This window comes from Orcinus orca, chromosome 19 (genome assembly GCF_937001465.1).
Source record: "Orcinus orca chromosome 19, mOrcOrc1.1, whole genome shotgun sequence".
In the NCBI taxonomy this organism is placed as follows: domain Eukaryota; kingdom Metazoa; phylum Chordata; class Mammalia; order Artiodactyla; family Delphinidae; genus Orcinus; species Orcinus orca.
In genome coordinates, this window is record NC_064577.1 from 5,986,987 (window position 1) to 6,009,279 (window position 22,293).

At 38.7% G+C, this 22,293-nt stretch overlaps 1 protein-coding gene across 4 annotated transcripts in view; it reads right to left on the bottom strand.

Annotated features, from left to right (window-relative positions):
* The window catches only part of SSH2 (slingshot protein phosphatase 2), a 247,359-nt gene that overhangs the window by 166,931 nt on the left and 58,135 nt on the right, over positions 1 to 22,293 (bottom strand). For 3 of the 4 annotated variants that reach the window (XR_007473354.1, XM_049701725.1, XM_033423318.2), the window contains exon 2: positions 17,198 to 17,278. The exons of the other annotated variant lie outside the window; for it this stretch is intronic. Coding sequence is in view for 2 of the 3 variants with exons in the window: in XM_049701725.1 (XP_049557682.1) it covers positions 17,198 to 17,278 (81 nt within the window). In the remaining variant the exon portion in view is untranslated. The remainder of the gene's footprint in view (positions 1 to 17,197; positions 17,279 to 22,293) is intronic. 4 annotated transcript variants of the gene reach the window in all.

Here is a 22,293-nt window from a genome sequence, read left to right on the forward strand (position 1 = left end):
TCAACCACTGCGCCACCAGGGAAGCCCCACAAATATATTTTTAAAGCAAAATGCTCCCTAAAATTTCAGTGGAAAAAATTTTATATATCTGCCTTTGAAGTCCAGGACAGTGGAGGGAGGAGAAGACAGGATGTTTTGAACAAATGCCATCACCTCAAAGAGACACGGTTAAAGAGGGTGTTCAGGTCCACAGAGCTCATTGCTGCCTGTATCACACACTCACTTTGCAGAGTGCAGGCACCTTCCTTATGGTTATCTGCCAAAGGCTCTGTTAATTTCAACACTTCCATACTGATACTACATGGCTGCAAATCAGGCTTTTGTTCAATCTGTCCTTAAACCATTTACTCCTACCTGTCTGGTTTCTTTATTTTCAGATAGCAAGGCCTGGTTACGGAGATGCTATCCTTGTCCTGGCCACATAAGAGAAATTCTCATGGGTAAGGCTAGAGTGTTTACATAGTGTCTGAGTTTTAAACACCCATCATTATAGACTTTGTCCTGCCACATAATATGAAACAAGGCAACTATAATTTGGTCAGAGGTCACAGCCCTAAAAGCAGATTTAGTTCCTGTATGGTAAACCAAGAAACACTGCTGTTTGCTTCTAGCCTTGCAGCTTAATACTTAACTGCAGTAACTATGCATACTAAATATTTTAATAATCTCATTCTGCAGATATTAGTATTTCTAGATGTCATATTAAAAGATTTTTTCACTTGATTTAGAAAATTTTAATATATAAAAATATATTCCAAACAAGTATCACTTAGATGGGCTACAATAACCTACAGCATTAAAATCTTAGTGGCTTAAAATAATAAGTTTCTCATTTATGCTATATGTCTGTCTTAGGTTGCTGGAGATTCTGCTCCATGTTACCCTCTCTCATCTGGAACATGACTAGTCACTATGGCAGGGAGAACTGAATATAGTGAGTCATGCATCAGCCCTTCAGACTTAAAGGCATCCATCCATCTGGAAGAGACAAAAGTCACATATTTCATTTGCCAAAGCAGTCACATGATCATGCCCCACTCCCAAGGAATTATAATCCTACCATTATCTGGAATAAGGAGGACCAGAAATATTGGCAAACACAAATGACTACTACAATAATAGATAAGGATACCGTATTATACAAGAAGCAATGTGAGTTAAGAAAAACAAAAAAGGTAGTGGTTCATGTAACTGGTAAATCCAAGAGGGATTAAAAAAATGCAATGATGTTATTAGGTCTCTACTTTCTCCTCTCTCTTTGGACTCTGCTTGCTTCCCATTCTTAGGCAGACTATCTCAATGTGGTAGTTAGATGACCACCAACCACACCAAGCATATATCATCCTCTTAATCAGACAGTCCAGAAAAAGAACTTAAACTTTTTACTCCCAGCGTCCATATCTCTCTCAACATGACCCTGACTGGTCCAGCTTGGGTCATGTGCTACCCTGGATCAATCATGGTATCCAAGGAAAAGGGATACTTTGACCAGCCTGACATGGGTCTATGGGCATATGACCAATCCCAGTGGTAGAAAAGCAGGGCCAAGTGATTGTCAGCCCCACCAGAATCACATGGAATAGAGCAGATAAGCTCCCAAAATGAAAGCAGACCATACCAAAAATGTAGCAGCTATCTACCCAGAGAACTCTGTTATTTCATTTCCTACCTCATTCCCCTCAACTCTGATGACATGTGTGAGATTAAATTCTACAAACATAAACTCATGTGTTCTTGGCTCACATTGTACAAATTGTTGGTGATGTTAAGCCAGATCAGCTGTAAAACACATTAGGGAACATATATAGGTAAATCCTGGGACAAAATTCCTTTATTTTGCATAAAGTTCCTCCAAGTACAAACCCAAGCAATTAACAAGGAAATTCATCTTACAGAACCAATGCAAGGGATGACTATTGAGAAACCCAAATGAATGATAACATGACAACACGATTACTAGGCTTACAAGTAAGAGGGTCAAAGAGTGACTTCCCAAGGTCAGAGACAACACGTAGTCATGCTAGATTTGAACCTAGCACTTCCCTTGGCGGAGGCAGAAGGTGAAATGGTAACAGGCATCAAACTACAAGCTTTACAGGGCAGTGCTTTCTGGTTTTGTTCACAGATGTACCTTAAGCAACTAGCATAGTGTATACTACATGCTAAGTGGTTGATGAAGAGGGGCAAGGATAAAGTTCCTTTTCCTATTTTAAATAATAGTCAACACATAAAATAAACTTGGTTTTCCTACACTGTCAGTCTTCTAAAATTTCAGTAAACAAATTTCTACAGGAATAAAATGTTCAGTTCCCAGGAAGTTCCAGGTAACACACACTGTGACTTGGTACACTCCTCAATATAGCTTATTGAAGCTGGGCAGGAAAAACAAAACAATGAAAGAAAAAGAAAAGCAGAATGAATGAGTACATTAAAAAACCAACATAGCTATAGCGTCTATATGTGAACATTTTTTTAGATCAACATAAGCCCACACCACTTTAGGTTTTAGCAGTAATGCTACATAACACATTAGTTAATCATTTAAAAGAATGTAGTTACATATGGTAGAACCTCTGTTTATCTTCCTGCAACAGCTAGGGAAAGCCCTATTTTTGGCCAAGTGCTTCCTTACCCAACACTCTCTCCGCTGCCAGAACAATTTAGCTAATACTTTTGGGTCTTCCATTAGAGCACTGAGTGACAGAAAAGGCAGCTCTGCAGGTGGAGACATCATGTTAGACAAGAGAAAGAACAAAACACAAAGCTCACTTTTACTTTAAAAATGGAATTATCCACCATCTGCGAACCATCTCACCACAGGAAATCTCTGACAAATTCAGTAAGTAAACTTGATTGCAGGGAACTCTCATTGACTACATAAGAAACTTTTAATTTTTCCCTTGGTAGCAAAATTCCCTTTAAAATTCTGCCCTCTTACATTCTCAAGACAGAAGATAAATTTAAACACAAAAGACTTTCCAGGCAGTCTGAATCCACTGCAAACTTTTAGAATAGATTCCCACCTACCCAAACTCCCCAGGACTCTTACATAAAAATGGCATGCTTTAGCCCCTCTCCCTAGTTCCACAAAACAAATCAAAGGCAGAAATGTATTTTAGAGGACAGGCTACGCGCTAACAATAACAAAAGTCAGGCAGTGAGAATTTCTATAAGCATGTGATGTGGCAAACTTTAAAGCAGAAGAAAAAACACATTTTCTGCGTACTAATTTCTTAGAAAACATTAAATTGGAAGATCCCAGTTTCCAGGCCTAGAATTACATCTCACTGAATGAAGAAATCAGTGGCATTTAAACCTTTTGTGAAGCTGGAACAATCTATTTTGGAAAAGTAGTTTTGGAGTAGACATTATTAACATTTCAAATACTGTCAACAATTAACCTTGATCAACCTGAGGCTTTGCTCAGCAGCATAATTACAGACATTAGCTACCTAGTATTGCAGGAAACAAAGAGATACAGCCGTTTCCAAGCAACGACTCCATTCTATTGATTTCCTGCAAGTGTTGGAAACCTCTCAAAAGCTAGCTTCAAAGCAAAACCATAGCTAGGGTTAAAGCAAGCTACCATTCCTCAGCTTTCATTTCCATCTCCAAGTGACATTTGTGAAATTAAACCTTATACATGATGTTTCTCTAGCAGCTGACTAGGCTAGATTCCTACAGTCCAGTGGTGGTGGCTAGACAAGCCCACATGTGACCTCTGGATGGAAAGCTACTCCATGGACCACCAAGAATGGGTGGTTCTCAGAGCAGCAGCTAAACCCTTCATGAGATTATTAGACTTTAACAGTGACTAGCATTTATTAGAGGCTTACAATGTGCCAGGCCTTAATCTAAGTGTTTTGCAGATATTATCTCATTCAATCTTCACAATTACCCCATGAAGCAGATATACTATTTATTATCTCCATTCTTTGGATGTAGAAATTGAGACTTAGAGAAGTAAAGTAACTTATCCAGGGTCACACACTCTTCACCACCATACTGCCTTTCTGTCAACCTCCCTCTTATTAAGAGCGCCATTGCCTGACGAATGAGTTAACCAAATCAAATCACAAAAAAACAATGCCCCAACTGTCTATGGCATGCATAAATAAATAAATAAATTGGAAGTCCAATTTTCATAGTAAAGCCAGGTAGATCTTTTTAAACGGTACCCTAATTCACACCCCCAGCTGAAAACTCTTCAATGGCTTTTTCTTGTCTGAGGAATAAAGACTAAGATTCTTAATTTAGTTTACAAGACTCAGTACCATCTAGCCTGTGCTGACCTCGCCAGCATCATCTTGTGTTATTTCCTCCCTTATTTTTTATGTTCCAACCTCATTGACCTTTTTTTGGTTCCTTGAATAAGTTTCCTGACGTCTAAGTATTTTCTGCCCCATTCTCTCCACCCAACTTTTCTCTGGTTGACTCTGACTCCTCTTTCAGAGCACTCAAAACACCAGTTCTCCAAGGAAGCCCTCCCTTGACCACTAACCTTAAGCAGGTCAGGTCCCGGCCTGCCATATTCTCACAGTATGGTGTGCTTTCCTCTTTTCAGAATCTATCACAATCAAAATTTTAAAATTCACTAGCTAAATTAGCTGTTTAATGCCACCCTTCTCCACGAGAATGTAAATTTCCAAGGGAGGAACCACGTTTGCTATATGTACCACTATATATCCCCAACAACCAGCACAGTGTCTAGCACATCAGACGTACTCTGTACATATTTGTTGAAAGAATAACTAAGTGAAAGGTAACCATACACACAAAACATGGAAACTAAGGTCATGCCCTTAAGGCATAGGGGCCAGGCAGGGAAGTGTCACAATAGCCAGTGAAGGAAATACCAAGGCCAGTTCTGCTGCGCTTTTGGTGGTTTAAATAGCTCAGGATAGTGCAAAATAGTTCAAAATGGAGGCATGGTACCAGATCAGTGGAAACCAAGAATGGGGAAGAAAATGAAGCAGTAGTGCTTATGACTTAATGAGAGGTGGAGCTGATCACAAGAACTGGGCCTAACTTTGCATTGTAGAATTTAAATTATTAGGACATAGCACCATCACATTGATTAATATTCCAGTAGATTTTAATTTGTATTTACTTGTTACATGTAGCTCATAACAGGAAGGACCATAAATTCTGAGGGCTAGAATTGCTTAATACAATACTGGCTGCTCTGTAGCTCACCTTTAAGGCATCTAAAAATGGCTCCAGTGAGGGTCTGCTATATTACAGAAGCTCCTTGAGAAGGAAAAAAGCAGTTAAGTAACAAAAAATTTAGAATTTTTGTTTACACACACACCCTCCCCTCAAAGATCACTGAACACTTCTACACATATGACCTATACACTAATCAGTTCCTGAGTTTGGTACGTATTTTGGATATTAACCCCTAATTGGACATATCATTTGCAAATATCTTCTCCCATTCAGTAGGCGGCCTTTTCATTTTGTTGATGATTTCCTTCACTGTGCAAAAGCTTTTTAGTTTGATGTGGTCCCATTTGTTTATTTTTGGTTTTGTTGCCCAGGCCTGAGCAGACAGATCCAAAAATATATTGCTAAGACCAATTTCAAAGAGCATATTGCCTATGTTTTCTTCTAGGAGTTTCATGGTTTCACGTCTTACATTTAAGTCTTTAATCTATTTTGAGTTTATTTTTATATATGGTGTAAGAAAATGATCTAGTTTCATCATTTTACATGTAGCTGTGTAGTGCTCCCAACACCACTTATTGAAGACATTGTTTTTCCCTATTGTATATTCTTGCCTTCTTTGTCATAGATTAATTGACCATATGTGCATCGGTTTATTTCTGGGCTCTCTGTTTTGTTCCCTTGATCTATGTGTCTGTTTGTTTTGTGTGCCAGTATCATACTGTTTTGATTACTACAGCTTTGTAGTGTAGTTTGAACTCAGGGTGCATGATACCTCCAGCTTTGTTCTTCTTTCTTAAGATTGCCCTGGTTATTTGGGGTTTTTTTGTAGTTCCATACTAATTTTAGGATTATTTGTTCCAGTTCTGTGAAAAATGCCATGGTATTTGGATAGGGATTGCATTGCATGTGAAAGTTTGCCATTTGTGAAAACATGGATGGACCTAGAGGGTATTGTGCTAATAATAAGTGAAATAAGCCAGATAGAGAAAGACAAATACCATGTGATTTCACTTACATATGGACTCTGAAAAACAAAGCACATGAATAAATATAACAAAACAGAAACAGACTCACAGATACAGAGAACAAACTAGTGGTTGCCAGAGGGGAGAAGAGTTGGGAGAGGGGTGGAATAGGTGAAGAGGATTAAAAGGTACAAACTGCCAGTTATAAAATAAGTCATGGGAATATAATGTACAGCACAGGGAATACAGTCAGTATAACTTTGTATAGTGCAGAATGTATAAAAATATTGAATCACTATGTTGTACACCTCAAACTAATATTCTATGTCAATATACTGCAATAAAATTTTTTTTTAATTTAAAAAAGGACACTATGATATATATTAAATAATCAGTCTCTACCTTACATCTGCTTCCCAGCCAACAAGTTCTTCTCCTTAAAGGCAATTGCTCTTTTTAATTTTTATGTATATTACCAGATACAGTCTAAGTGTTTTTAAGGACCTAAACATATTCTTTTCCATCTGCTATTTTGTTTTTGGGTTTTTTGTTTGTTTTACACAAATGATACACACACTGCTTTGCATCTTGGTGGTGTTGTCTTGGTGTTTTTTGTTGTTGTTGTTGTTTTTTGTGGTACGCGGGCCTCTCACTGTGGTAGCCTCTCACTGTGGTGCGGAGCACAGGCTCCGGACGTGCAGGCTCAGCGGCCATGGCTCATGGGCCTAGCCGCCCCGTGGCATGTGGGATCCTCCCGGACCGGGGCACGAACCCATGTCCCCTGCATCAGCAGGTGGACTCTCAACCACTGCGCCACCAGGGAAGCCCTTGGTGTTGTCTTTTCACAATAGGAGATAATTTCATATTGGTTCATACGGAAACCCTTTGATGGACATCTAGGATATTTCTAATTTTTTTCTATTACAAATGATGTTGCAATGAATATCTCTGACTATATGAATTTTTACACATATAGGAATATTTCTGGTGGATAAGTTTTTACTAGTGAAATTTCTGGAGCAAATATTATGGGCATTCACCCCACCAACAATAAATAGCAAAGCTGCTTCCCCTGTGATCCTGCCAACACAATGCAATTATCAAACTTTTTTGATCTTTGCCAATCTGAGAGGTAAAAAATGGTATTGGTTATGAGAACTATTAAATATCTTTTCATATGTTGAAGAGCCATTTGTATATCTTTTTCTGTGAAAGTCTGTTAATTTCTTTTGCACATCGGTCTATTATGTTTCTGAGCTTTAAAAAAATTATAGAACACATTAGGTATTTTAGAAATTAGATCTTTGTCATGTGTTGAAAATCTTTCTCCCAACATGTTGTTTGTCTTTGACTTTGTTTACAGGATCTTTTAATGTAGAATTTTTGACTTTATTTGAATTCATCAATGTTTTCTTTTATGATTTCTGAGTTTTGTGTCATTATTTTTAAAAGGGCTTTCCTGCTCCAAGATTATAAAAAAAGTTTCTCCTGTATGTTCTAACTTGTAATATCAATTTTTTAAAATTTAATTCTCTGATCTATCTGTTATTTATTTTGTCATAAGACTTAGGTAGAGATGCAACTTAATTTTTCCATTTATTTACTTTTTCACTTAACATTTCATATATAATTTCTCATAGAACTATATATCAATAGTTTTCATGTTTTTCATTTTAATGGCTTCATTGAGTTAATATTACCATAGTTTACTTAACCATCTCCTCTCTCCTATTATTAAACATATTCACTAATATGTTAGTACATATACTTTTCTTTTAAAAAATTTCCTCAGAGGAAATTTTCAAGAATTAGATTTCTGGGTCAAAGACTTTGAACACTATTATAACTTTTGACTAAACTGTCAAGATTGCAAGGATCGAGTCAATTTATAATCTTCACCAATACAATCATCAAGTAAGATGTATATATGAATATCACACACAAATCTTTTCCAAGCAGAAATTTACACTAGGCACTCTTTACATCTAAACAGTTAGGCTTATAATCCAGAATCTAACAATTTGCATCACACTTCTACAGACTCTGACCAGCCTAAGAATTGTTGTTATTGGGACTTCCCTGGTGGCACAGTGGTTAAGAATCCGCCTGCCAATGCAGGGGACATGGGTTCGAGCCCTGGTCCGGGAAGATCCCACATGCCGCAGAGCAGCTAAGCCCTTGTGCCACAACTACTGAGCCCACACGCTGCAACTACTGAAGCCTGTGTGCCTAGACCCTGTGCTCCGCAACAAGAGAAGCCACCGCAATGAGAAGACTGCACACCGCAACGAAGAGTGGCCCCCGCTCACCGCAACTAGAGAAAGCCCGCGCACAGCAACAAAGACCAATGCAGCCAAAAATTTAAAAAAAAAAAAAAGTCTTCTTTGGAGAAGTGTCTATTCAGATCCTTTGCCTATTAAAAAAAAAAATTAAAAAAAAAAGAATTGTTGTTATTTCCTGGGAGGAAAAAGAGCAAGTGAACAAATTCTTCCGGAGCAAAGGGCAATGCAGAGGCCTCTGTTGGAAAACTCTAAGACAGTAACTTGGCACATCAAGCATTGCAATAGAGTCAGAAGAAGACTGCAGCATTTAAATTCAAGACTGTATTTCACTGTTCCTCTCTGTCCTTTCCCTTCCCAAGAGCAGTTCCCCTTCCTCCTACATTCTTTCCAAGCACCTTGAGGGTCTAGGCACCATCTAACACTTCTTAGCATCTTCCATGAGCAGTCTTCTGCTTGGTTCCTAAATCAGGGCCTTCAAACTAAGTTCAAGTAAGGACAGGAAATAGGATGTTGATCCAAAGTGGAACATCCACCCCAGCCCATACATGTGAAGAGGGCATTTCTTCATGCAAATGTACCTAGCGCATTTACAGCAGAGATTTTCAGCTTCTTTGTGTCTCTCCATCATTTGCTGAAATTCATATACTATTTGCCACCCTGTTTGCTCTCCCTTCTCTATGCTGCCTCCTAGTGCTCTTTTTAAAGAAGCATTTTAGGAAGCAAGTTTCTTTTTAAAAAATTATCTTTTTTTAAAAAGATAAAAAACTGTTATAATTTCTTTCTTTATGATGCCCTTCTGGAAATCTGGTACAATGTCACGGTATGAATGCTGGTCAGACCAGAGAGGAGAGTCACAAACCTGGGGTGGATTCCAAGCACATGTCTAACAGGCAGCATGCATGGTGAGTAGAGCTTTAGGAATCAGACTTGAATTTCACCACTTACTAGATGTGATGCTAAGCAAACTCTTTAACTATCTTGAGCTAAAATATCACCACGTTAGAGAGGCTCTTCTTGATTATCCTTTATCTAAATGGCAATTCTGCCTTGTTATTCTTTATTATTATTCCCCATTTGTATTTTTCATAGCACTATCACATTTTGTAACTGAATTCTTATTTGTTTTTTATTATGTGTCTTCCCCAATGGACTGTAAGTTCCATAAGTATAGGGTCTGACTTGTTCATCACTGGATACTCATTTCCCAGCACGGTGACTGCCAGAGAGTAGACTCAAGGAATTGTAGAATAAATGAGCTCAGTTTTCTTATCTCTAAAACAGGGATAAATAACACTACTCACATCAGAGATGTAATATGAGATAATGAATGTAAAAATGTTTAGGATAGAGCCAGGCACATGGTTAGTGCTCAACAAATGTTAGCCATTATTTCATTTATAGTTCTCAGAAAGTCATGGCCTTTGAAATTATAACTCAACTTTCTTAATTGTAAAGTGAAAGGAAGAATTACTACCCCTTCCCTACTGCCAAAGCACACTGAGATTACAAAAACATAAACAAAAGGCATCAGGAGGAACTCAGAAGACAGGATCCACTGAGATTAAGAATTTGTTAAGTTTACAACTCTCCCACAGCATCTGTCTTAATCAGGGCCATCCACTGCTCTCTCCAAGGTTAGCAGTTCTTGCCTAACAGCTCTGAAATCGCAACTTCACCAGGACTTCACCCCCAGCACTGGGAAAACAGATTACCTGGGAGAGCAAACTAGGGTTGAGAAAGACTGCTTGAGCACAAAAGTGGCAGCACTCTAGAAATGCATAGAAAGAATGGAGAGTCAATCCTTCTATAAAATACCCCAGTGATATATCCAATTTCCAGTGATAAACACTATCTTACCTCCTGAAACATGAAACTTGATTGTTATTAAGCTACCTCCTCCTTCTCTACACTTCTAACAACGATGTGTCTCTACAATATTCCAAATTCAGTCTTCAAATGCCCCCAAATCTGTAATCTTATAATTCCTCTCTAGGGAACTTCTATGAACCACTATTCTTAACTCTGGCTGCACGAAGAAACACCTATGGAGCTTTGTAAAGAATAAAAATGTTGAGCTCATCCAAGACCCACTGAATTAGGAACTTCCTAAAGTGACATTTGAGTGTCTATATTTTTGAAAAGCTCCACAGATTATTCTGCTGCAAAGCCGGAGCTGAGACCCACTATTCCATTTGCTCCTGATCTCCTCGCATGAGAATAACAATATTCTGTTCAAGGGTAAAGGCAATCCAGCATAAGGTTAAGGGCTCAAGCAGGGAGTGTCAGGCAGACTTGGCTCTCAATATCAGCACTGTCACATACGTTAGGCAAGTCTCTGTTTCCTCAGCTTTAAATGGGAAATACTAAAAGTACTTAACCTCAAAGACTTGGATTTAAGACTAAATTGTATGAAAATCACTTAACACATCTGGCAAATAGTAAGTGCTCAATAAATTATCTTGCTAACCTTCCAAAGGATAAATTGTTTCCAAACTATAATCTTTAAAAAAAGTCTGTACAATTTTATTAATGAAAAGCCTACAAGTCCTGCCATCTCCTGTTTTGCTTGTTCTCCTAAACCAAAATAAGGGGAAAATATACCTGAGCAGGCCTGACCTCAGATCATGGAAGCAGAATAACTCAGCTAGTTAGAGCTTTTATTTTGTTGATTTTATAAATTAGGCCAAGTTCTTGGTTTCTGCCTGCAATTGTTTAACTGCTACATTCTGTATGTTCTTGTGCTAGATGTCTCAAAAATATGTCTCTGGTCAAAAGGAACAGAAATCAGACCAATACAAATCCAGCACAGGAAAGCAAGATGTGCAGGAAGCATCATTTTCAGATTCCTTTATCCAAGGCACGACACGACGTGCAACTTGTAAATCATTGTGCTAGGTGCTGTGGCAAATATATAGATGCATAAGAAGACGTTTCTGGCCTTTCAGTAATCACTTTATGAATTTAAATAACATATTTTAGAAGTTGCCACAAGTTAGTCATGTCACAGGCCAAATCAAGGATGGTGAGGAAAAGGAAAGACGGTCAGGATGCCCACTTTTTCCTCCTCCTTCCCTCCAGAGCTAGACTATGAACTAAATTGTGCCCACGGACCATAGTGGCGTTGTCCTGACTCTGCTGAAGACATGATGACATCAGGGAATACTATATCTGCCTCTGCTCTCAGCACAGGTAATGTGCCAGACCCATAAATTATCTCATTTAATTCTAACAACTCTATGAGACAGGTCCTGTTGTTACACCTGTTTTACAGATGGGGCAAGTAAGGCTTAGAGAAGTGGAGTCACACAGCCAGTGTGACTTACTATGAGCTGGGACTTTGACTCAGGCTGTTGGAACCTTGAACCTGAGCTCTTTAAATATTACATGATGCTGACCCCTGATTCTGGAGGTCAGAGAGGTCATCTAAAGGGCATAGCCTCATGCCCACATCAAAATCATATGGTCAAGAAGTCAGGAGAGTAGTTATCTCTGGGAGGTGATAGCCAGAGGGTGAGTAGTGACTGGAAGGAAGCAAGGAGGGGGTGTTGGAGGAAGGGGGAACTGGTGGAGGGGAGTAGTAATATTCCATTTCTTGATCTAGGTCCAGGTTACACAGTTTCTTGATGTGTGTTTGTGAAAACTTCAGTTTGTGAAAATTTACGATATAAATAAAAGTACAAAATAAGTGCACTTTTCTGTGTGTATATTTTATTTTAATAAAGTTATAATACACAAAGTATAAAAGTGCTCTTTGATTCTTTTCTATGCCAGCTCCTAGCAGTGTTGACACAGGAAGTGTAAGTCTTAATAACCTCATGGAAAACTTTATTCTTCATTGACACAGGTTTACTGAGGATTTGACTTACCTAATTTCAGTATGTTGCTCCTCTTTTAACAGAAGCCTAGCCAAGGAATTTCACTGAATAAAAGTTAATTGCATTGTACCTGAGGAAGTACATGCATACAGTCAACTCATTATTCTAATCAATCTCATATTTTATTCTCTCTTCATGTAAACAGATGTTACAAATGTTGCAGATTGGAGCTCTGATTTGGAGGCAAAAAAAATTAGCATAGCTAGAGATAAAACAGTGGTTCTGAACCCTTGATTCACATTAGAATAATCCTGCGAGCATTTAAAAAATACTAATACCTGGGTCCCACTCACAGAGATCCTGGTTTAACTGGACTGAGGTGAGACCCTGTTATTAAATTATTTTAAAAAGTCACCAGGTGATTCTAACGTGCAGCCATGATGAGAGCCACTGAGTTAAATTATAAAGCTAATTTTTAAAGTAGACTTTGTACCCAAGATTACTACAAACCTCATTTCTCTTCAAATAAATTGCTTAAGAGGGTAAGACTTCAAAAAAAGAAAAGTTGAAAACTGTTTCTCATTTGTTATTCTAGGATAAAATAGTCGAGCTATGCTTTATTCTGGAATAAAGAAAAATAATTTTAACATCATAGGAGGCTTTCTACCAGCGTTACCATTTGGATCAGACTCCCTCCAAAGGAAAAAATAGGAATACTGTTCATGGTAAAACTATGTTTCTGCCACTAGCAACACTTTTAACCTCTTTTCTGACCAGGTGCCCTAATCAGCAATCTCTTTACTATGCAGCAGAGGTGAGGCAGAAACAATTCAAATCATCCTGAACTCTGGTCTGACAGCTGTTCGCTGTTGGCTAAATGGCCATTTGAAACTCGTAATAAAAACCACATCTCCTTAGCAACGAATTTTCCTTTTTAAATTCTTTTTACATTTGTGTGCATTGGCTAGTGAAATGGTGTCTCTGCAAGTGAGTCTGAAAAAAGAAATAAAAAACACAGTACAGAGAGCTGAAAGGGAGAGAGAGAGCTGAAAGGAAGAGGGTAAATACAAATCAACAGAAATGACCAGATGCACATGCTCGTTGGCCCACATACCATCACCACCTTCCATCCAACCAGTTGGTTATCATTGTATCTGTAGGTTCATCCACAAGCATCTTGCTTGTGCTTACAATCTCTAGAGATTTACAAAAGTAGATTTCCTGACAACAGCGGTTCTCCCCTTCTAAGTGTAGCTTTACTTTCTAAGCCAACAAATCATTCATTGTTTTGATCATTCCATACACCATATTCTAAAACTTAAAACACACAAGAAAAACAGGATGCCTCCAAAGAATCTTGAAGATTAAAGCTCCTTCTATCTTCAATCCATAGGTTGGCTACTCATTTGAACCAGGGCTTATCTTAATGCTAGTAACTTTTAAAAATTCTTAAATCCTTCATCTTGAACTTAGTATTAGCCACGTCATATATTCTTTCTCTCCCAAAGCCATTCTCCTACCCCACTACAGATGAAAACCTCCGCTGAAGTTGCCATCTATTCTGAGACATCTGTCCTGACCTAGAAGAGAATGCAAACCTAAAGTTTAAAAATGTAAAGTATTCTAAACCAAATAGTTTCTACATTTTAGATTTTCCTTTCTTTTCATCTGCCCTCTTCACATTCAATTCTAGAGGGTAGCTTTCCCTTTTTACTTTTTTTTAATAACAGAAGGCTAATACCTTTCCCTTTCACTGGGCTATTCAAACATAAAATCTGTTTTGATCGCACAGAGGGAAAATGCATTCCCTACAAGGATATAATATCCAAGCAAAGGAGCGAAATAGACCATAAAAATGGTATGACCACCTATATCCATCCCTCTTCCTGCTTGGTAGGGTAGGGGTGGGGTCAGAAGAACAAAGAAAGGAGAGAAAGAATTAAGTTGTATTCTTAGGAGACAAAATAACACAACAAGCATTTCCCTGACCTACAGGCTAGGGAAGAAATAACCCTACGACGGTAATGAATCCAGTTGTTTCTAGCTGAACCCCACAATCACCATAATGGGAATCCCAGCTCAGGCTGAGCTCTTTCTCCTTTAAGGCAGGATAGCAGTAGGTATGGGGATGGGAAATTTGAAGAGAACCCTCAGGAGTCTCAGTAGCTGCTGCAGCCACTAGTAACGGAACCTGCTCTAGTCACTGCCCACATTCTTTCTTATCTGGAGACAAAGTGAAACTCCTGAGCTAGGGCCAGTGTCTTCTTCCTCTGTGACCTCTTCCAGTCACACGGTCACCCTGCTCTAGGGCAGGCAGTCCCTCTTCCCATTATGGAGGCCTCCAACAACCCTGTGCATAGCAGAGGGAGCAAATAGCTTCTTCTGCTTCTACCCTTTATCTGGTTCCCTAGAGGATGAGTGGGACTAGAGAAGGGGCGGAGGTCTCTCTACATTCCTCTCCTCTCTTCCGGGAAAGCCCCAGGAGATGTAAGGCAGCCAGCCCTCTTCCAGAGAGAGCCATCCCTTCTTTGCCTCCAGCCAAATTTCTTTCCACTCACCCACAGATTTCTTCTCTCCTCCCCATGTACTGCATTTCCGTGAATATCCATAAAACTAATCTGTTGAAGAGTAGATTATACATTCTCCTAGAGTAATTTTAATTTCAGCTTTATTGGGGTAAAACTGACAAGTAAAATTGTAAGATATTTAAAGTGTACATTATGGCGATTTGATATATGAATACATTGGGAAATGATTCCCCCAACTGGTTAACTAACACGTCAGTCACCTCATATATTTATCTTTTTTTTTTTTTGGTGAAAACATTTAAGTTCTGCTCTTTTAGCAATTTCAATTATAAAATACAATGTTAACTACAGTCACCATGTTTTACATTAGAGCCTCAGACCTTTTTTACCTTATAGCTGGATGTTTGCTCTTAGGGTCGATTTGATATTTTAGGCCTAACCCCCAATGCCTTGGGCCTGGTAATTTGTACATGAGAGTCAATCAATGCTTGGTGAATGAATGAGTGCGTGCATAAGGGAAGGAATGAATATAGCTAACCAAAGTTCACATTTCTGTTATTCCAAGGTTTATTGAAAAAGTTCTTTATCTTCTACTCTTCATAACAACAGTTAACGTCTATTTCAAATAGTTATCAAGATTCCGTACCACTTCCTTTGAAAAAAATTTGAAGTGGCATTTCAGTCAGTTTGCTCTGCAAAAACTTTGGTTTTCAAGTTTAAGTCTTCAAATTGGGAAGGAGCTTTTCAATCTCCTTCGATGTGGGGGTGGGAATGGGAAGGTGAGAAAAGAAATAAAAAGTATGGGAAACACTTCTTGAGCACACAAAACAGGATGAAGATCCAGTACCTTTACAGGTAAAGCCAGCCAAGTACATGTAACCGCTTTTGCCTCTTGAAGAAGAAAAGACAACAAACCTGACTTAAATGAATGAAAGTTCTGGCGATAAAATCAAGCAATCCTGAGTAATCTGCAAATATATATACCCATCTAATTTTTTCTAAGAGAGAAAACTATTAAAACTAGAGTCTTTTCCCCACGTGTCCAACTTCATAAAAATATTCTTTACGTGGACTGCCATGCACTGACCTCTGTAAGACAAAATCAGCCAAAACAATAAGCCAGTCCAAGTCTAGAAGACTCCACTGCAGACTGAACAGGATAAATCTTGTAAGGCACTATATATAAGGAGACTGGTACACATTCCATCACTGAAGATGCTGGCTGCTGATAATGAGCTCACTGATGGCTGTCAGCTGAGATCTGATGTCATGCTGCCTGCTGATAATGAGCTCACTGATGGCTGTCAGCTGAGACCTGATGTCAGCGCTGCCCCTGATTATCACACAACGTTGGGCAAAGAATATAACATTTCCACCCTCAGTGCGTCATCTGCAAAATGTTGATAATGAGTGTTCATATGAATTCGTCAGTTAATGTTTTCAAGTACTAGGGAAGTGAGCACCACTCCAGCTATTAGTGAGTCACAATAACTGACTTCATGCCATTTCAGACGCTTCGTCAGTGCTGAATGAAGTGCAACCAGATAAATCAACATAACGGTTGAATGAGGTCTTAAAATAGTGATCACCTTCACTGCGCCATGAAGGTGAAGTAAAGACAGTTTAAAAGCAGGCAGTACTATGGTGATATACTTGAGAGGCACAGCTTCATTCGAGAGAGAGTTTCCATTGATGAAACTTCAGCGATATTTATAGAATACCTACTATGCACAATAAGCCTTCTGGAATAGACAGAACTCAGATTTTATCATCAAGGTTTGTAGAACCTAGTTTTAGCCATGGCTAGCAAAGGCAGTTATCCTACTGGAAGCGATACGTAGTTAATTTAAGTCATTCTCTAACTTCAGCCTGATTCTGTGGGTAATTTGCAATAATTAAGCAACTCTGCCGGGGGTCAGATGAGATCAATACAATTTATAACACCTCATGAAATGTAGTGAGATGGTTCTACGTTTGAGATGATCTGGATGACTCTATAGTCTAGGATTTATAACATTTCTTTGGCTTAACATTATCAACAGCCAGGATATGTTAGGTCTTTGTATGTGGGGAATAAAGGTCCAGTGGCAGCACCAATACCAAGCAGTTGTCACAGGGAAAAGACCATAAAAAAAAATGTGAAAAACCCACAAAAACAATCATATTCCTTAGTGAAGGAGACTCAAGGTTTCAGGGTGCAACATTTATCTACTTTGAGAGATATGCTTTGAATGGAGATTATTACACATACAAATATACCATATATTTATACATACACTCATTCCAAGTCACTTATTTGCCTTCCCAGGCTATTTGGATGAGTGAGGCCAAATAGATAAAATAATAGGCATTATCTCAGATGCATTTAAGAGCCAAATTTACTCAAAAAGCTCTCACTTGAATCACCAAAGGCTGTATAAAGACAAATACCTACGTACATTGGAATCACTAAAGATTTCTGATTCTTCACGTTCACAGCAAAGTAATGCTGCGGATTCACTGTCTTCCAAATGAGAGCTCTGTAATACAAACAAGATCATTTCAGAGATCCAGATAACAGGGCCATAAGCATAAGGGAAAAGGCCAGCAGAAATCACAGTGTCAGTGTTAGCCCATAGGTGAGAAGGTGCAATTCTGATTAGTAACGGCTGTTTTGAAGAGAATAAACAACACGATGATTGGTTAGGAAAACTGAGGAATATTTGAGTAGCAGAAGCATTTTCCGTGGTTTCCAAATTGGGCAATGGGATGTCCTTTTTCTGTAAAGATGGTGCTACTAAACCTTCAGAGTATGTACTCTGGACTTTTTCCAGAATGGGGTAGGTTTGTGTTCACTTACCCTCATATTCAAAGGTATATATTTGATGACTGTTTGGAGACAGGCTTTAGAATGTAACATAGCACATGATTAAGGGATCTAACTACTAGCCTGGCCTCGTTAGCCCTCTGCTAACAAGTGTTTATAAGAAGAGCCAAAAAACATGCCCTACCCAAGTCCTACTGACAGATGCCAGAAAACAATTTAAAACATTTCTTCCACTCTCCAATCTCTTTTTCAAAATCTGTCTAGAAGACAGATAAGAAAAATGAGACAAAGGAGTGAAACAATGAGCTGGTAATACAAGAGTATTTTTCCCTTATGACTAACAGCAACACAAAAAAGAGAAGAGAAAAAGCTCCAACTCTGACCCATTAAGTTCCTTCAAATGTTTTGGGTAACAGCTGCTGGAAACTGAGTTACTCCTACATAGAGATATATAAACTTATGTCATCAAAACTTCACACTACCACATGATCCACCAAATCCACTTCTGGGTATAAATCCAAAGGAATTGAAATCAGGATCTCGAAGAGACATCTGCACTCCCATGTGCACTGCAGCATTATTCACAATAACCAAGATATGGAAACAACCCAAATGTCTATTGACAGATGGGTAAAGAAAATGTGGTATATACCTACAATGGGATATTATTCAGCCTTAAAAAAGGAGGAAATCCTGCCGTATGTGACAACATGGATGAGCCTGGAGGACATTATGATCAGCGAAATATGCCAGTCACAGAAGGACAAATATGCATGATTCCACTTATTTGAGGTATCTAAAATAATCCAACTCACAGTAGCACAGAGTAGAATGGTGGTTGCCAGGGGTTTGAGGGGAAGGAGGAAAAGGGGAGTTGTTCAAAGGGCATAAAGTTTCAGTTATGCAAATGATTACGTTTTAGAGATCTGCTGTACAACATGGGGCCTACTGTTAACAATACCGTGCATTAAAATTCTTTGTTAAGAGGGTAGATCTCATGTTAAATGTTCTTACCGCAAAACAAAAAACCAACAAAACCCCTAAGGGGCACAAGGAAACTTTTGGAGGTAATAGATTATGTTTATTACCTTGATTTTAATGATGGTTTCATGGGTGTACGCATTTGTCCAAACTCATCAAACTGTATGCATTAACTACGTCAAGATTTTTGTTTATCAATTACATCTCAATAAAGCTATTAAACAAAAAATGTCTCACTACCGGTGGCTGAAACTTAATCATATACAACTACTTTATTGCTCTCACGGTTGACTCATATTTTGTATTTTCAAAACTGAGACTGTGTTTCATTCAACTCCCAGAATACCTGCAGAGACTGAGTTTTAGAGTGCAAATAAACAAAGTAAAGTTCAGAGTTCCTACTTCTCCTAACTGCCTTCTCCTGGTTAATTTCCTTCTTACCTTTTCCCTACCCTGATCCTTTACCTACTTTTGGTTTCTGTCCTTACAACCCAGTCTCATATTCCATTTCTCCTCCCTCTTCCTCTTTCAGAAAATAAACAGAAACAACTAAATATTTAAAATCATTTTTAGGTCCTGCAAACGCAAAGTCTCTTTATTCCTTACTCCCTTGCATTTTGGAGGAGGAAAAAATAAGAATATTTACTCTGTCTTTTCAAAAAGAAAAAGTCAGTCTACAAAATATGTGAATACTTCTAATATTACAAAAGCTAAAGCCTTAATAAATAACAAACAAAATACCTGAAGGAATAAGGTAGAGATCAAAGCTGCTTTCAATTCTCCCAAATTCCCATATCACAACAAAATAACATAGATAATATTAAGCATATCAAAAATGGCTTGTCACTGTCAAGGTGTACACAAACTGAAAAACGTACACATTAATTAATCCAAATTATACTAGTTAAGATTTTTAAGTTTTCATTCTTGTATATACATCAACATGTTTACATGAGCTCTTTCAAAATGACCTTTCAAGAAAGAGGTTCGGGCTTCCCTGGTGGCACAGTGGTTGAGAGTCCGCCTGCCGATGCAGGGGATGTGGGTTCGTGCCCCGGTCCGGGAGGATCCCGCGTGCCGCAGAGCGGCTGGGCCCGTGAGCCATGGCCGCTGGGCCTGCGCATCCGGAGCCTGTGCTCCGCAGCAGGAAAGGCCACAACAGTGAGAGGCCCGCGTACCGCAAAAAAAAAAAAAAGAAAGAGGTTCTTTTATATAAAATGGAATATTACTCAGCCATAAAAAAGAATGAAATTCTGCCATTTGCAACAACATGGATAGACCTGGAGTGTATTATGCTTAGTAAAACAAGTCATACAGAGAAAGACAAATATGGTATGTAATCACTTATATGTGGAGTCTAAAAAATAAAACAAATGTATATAACAAAACAGAAACAGACTCACAGATATAGAAAACAAACTAGTAGATACCAGTGGAGGAAGGGAAGGAGGAGGAGAAAGATAGGGGTATGGGATTAAGAGATACAAACTACTATGTATAAAGTAGATAAGCAACAAGGATATACTGTGCAACATAGGGAAATTATAGCCATTATTTTGTAATAACTTTAAAGGGAGTATAATCTATAAAATACTGAATCACTACGCTGTACATCTGAAGCTAATATAATATTGTATCAACTATATTTCAATTAAAAAAAGAGGTCCTATAATGACACTTGCATTCCTAAAGTTATTTTAAGACTTCACTGCATACTTTTTTTTTTTTTTTTTTTGCGGTATGCGGGCCTCTCACTGCTGTGGCCTCTCCCGTTGCGGCACAGCCTCAGCGGCCATGGCTCACGGGCCCAGCCACTCCGCGGCACGTGGGATCTTCCCAGACTGGGGCACGAACCCGTGTCCCCTGCATCAGCAGGCGGACTCTCAACCACTGCGCCACCAGGGAAGCCCTACTGCATACTTATTAATTGAAATTCAATTCATTAAGATACAAGGTATCAATTTAAGTGTGCTGGTAGCATTAAAAATAATTGGTTCCTGGAACAAGTATTTACTTGCAACCAACGTATTTAATTCTAAATTAAATCCTAAGAATCCTAAAGGAAGACAAAGAATATTTCGATTTCTTTCCTCTGCTTTCTGAGGTACTTGGTAATTCCAATTCCTGAGTTGTTTCTGGGTTCTGCAGATTGAACTGTCTTGCTTATGACTATTCATAGAAGGAACTTTCACATATTGAGTTATGGGGAAGTCATTCTAGCTTGTACATGATTGAACTTGAATTTTATGCTAATTTTATAAGCCTTTTGTGGCCTATCAAACATACATTGTACATACGCTTTAATCACTTAAAAAAAAGGTGCTTTTACCAGAAGTAAGGAATGTCCGTGTTAAAAATAAAGATTAAGGGCTTCCCTGGTGGCGCAGTGGTTGAGAGTCTGCCTGCCGATGCAGTGGATACGGGTTCGTGCCCCGGTCCAGGAGGATCCCACATGCCGTGGAGCGGCTGGGCCCGTGAGCCATGGCCGCTGAGCCTGCGTGTCCGGAGCCTGTGCTCCGCAAAAGGAGAGGCCACAACAGTGAGAGGCCCGCGTACAGAAAAAAAAATAATAATAAAAAAAATAATAAAGATTAAATGCCTCCCTTCCTGCGACGCCAATGCTGGTACTCCTTCGATGATAACAGTTCCTTCCCAGGTGCCAAGGTCATATTGATTTGCTGTGTATATGCTGATCTGGTTTTTTTTTTTAAAACCTTGAAGAAATATATCTCTGACCTGTCTGATGTTCTTTGTTCTGACAAGATATAAAACTGTGTTGAAAACCATGCTCCTCCAGAGCAGCTCCCCAGGGTTATTTGAGAGGCTGTCTCTTGGGCTATAGTCCTCAGTTTGGTTCAAATAAAACTCTTTTTTATTCCTATTATAGACTGTTTATTGATTATTTTCGTTGACATTATAAAGGGTTTATTCTAAGAATGAATGCTTAGGAACTCTATTAATATAATTTAGCATGTAATTAAGAAAAAAAATAAATGATTATCTAATAGATATCTAATATGGCTCTGTGGAAATATGCCCCTTTGGTCAAGTATCATTTGGAGAAAAACAGGGGCTAAGATTGGTTAGGAAAACACATCCGTATATAACAAGAAGTTTCAATCCAGAACAGCTTCTGAGCAACAATTATTGTAATAAAATGTTGCAATCTTTATATGGAACTTATGACGTAAAGCATCATGTACTACGGAGGATGTTTTGAAGAGTGTTAAAATCTAACTTGCGCAGTTACCTAACAATTTGCAAGCAGAAGTCTTAAAAAATAATCCCAAAAAAGTCAAAACCTATTCCTACTGTTGTCTCTTTTATTCTATTTTTGTTACAGCTTATGTGATTTTAAGAAGTAGAAAAATTAACTATTATTACATTTCTATCTTTCCTTTTTTCCTGCATCTTTTCTCCCCCCAACTCTTTTAGGGGTTCTAATTAAGTGAAGAATCACAGTTGTTCCTTCTTTTCTCTTTCTTTTGACTGCCTTGGGTCTTCATTGCTGTGTGCGGGCTTTCTCTAGTTGTGGAGAGCAGGGGCTACTCTTCGTTGTGGTGTGCGGGCTTCTCATTGCGGTGCCTTCTCTTGTTGCGGAGCACAGGCTCTAGGCACACAGGTTTCAGTAGCTGCAGCACGTGGGCTCAGTAGTTGTGGCTCATGGGCTCTAGAGTGCAGGCTCAGTAGTTGCGGCGCGGCTTAGTTGCTCTGCAGCATGTGGGATCTTCCCGGACCAGGGCTCAA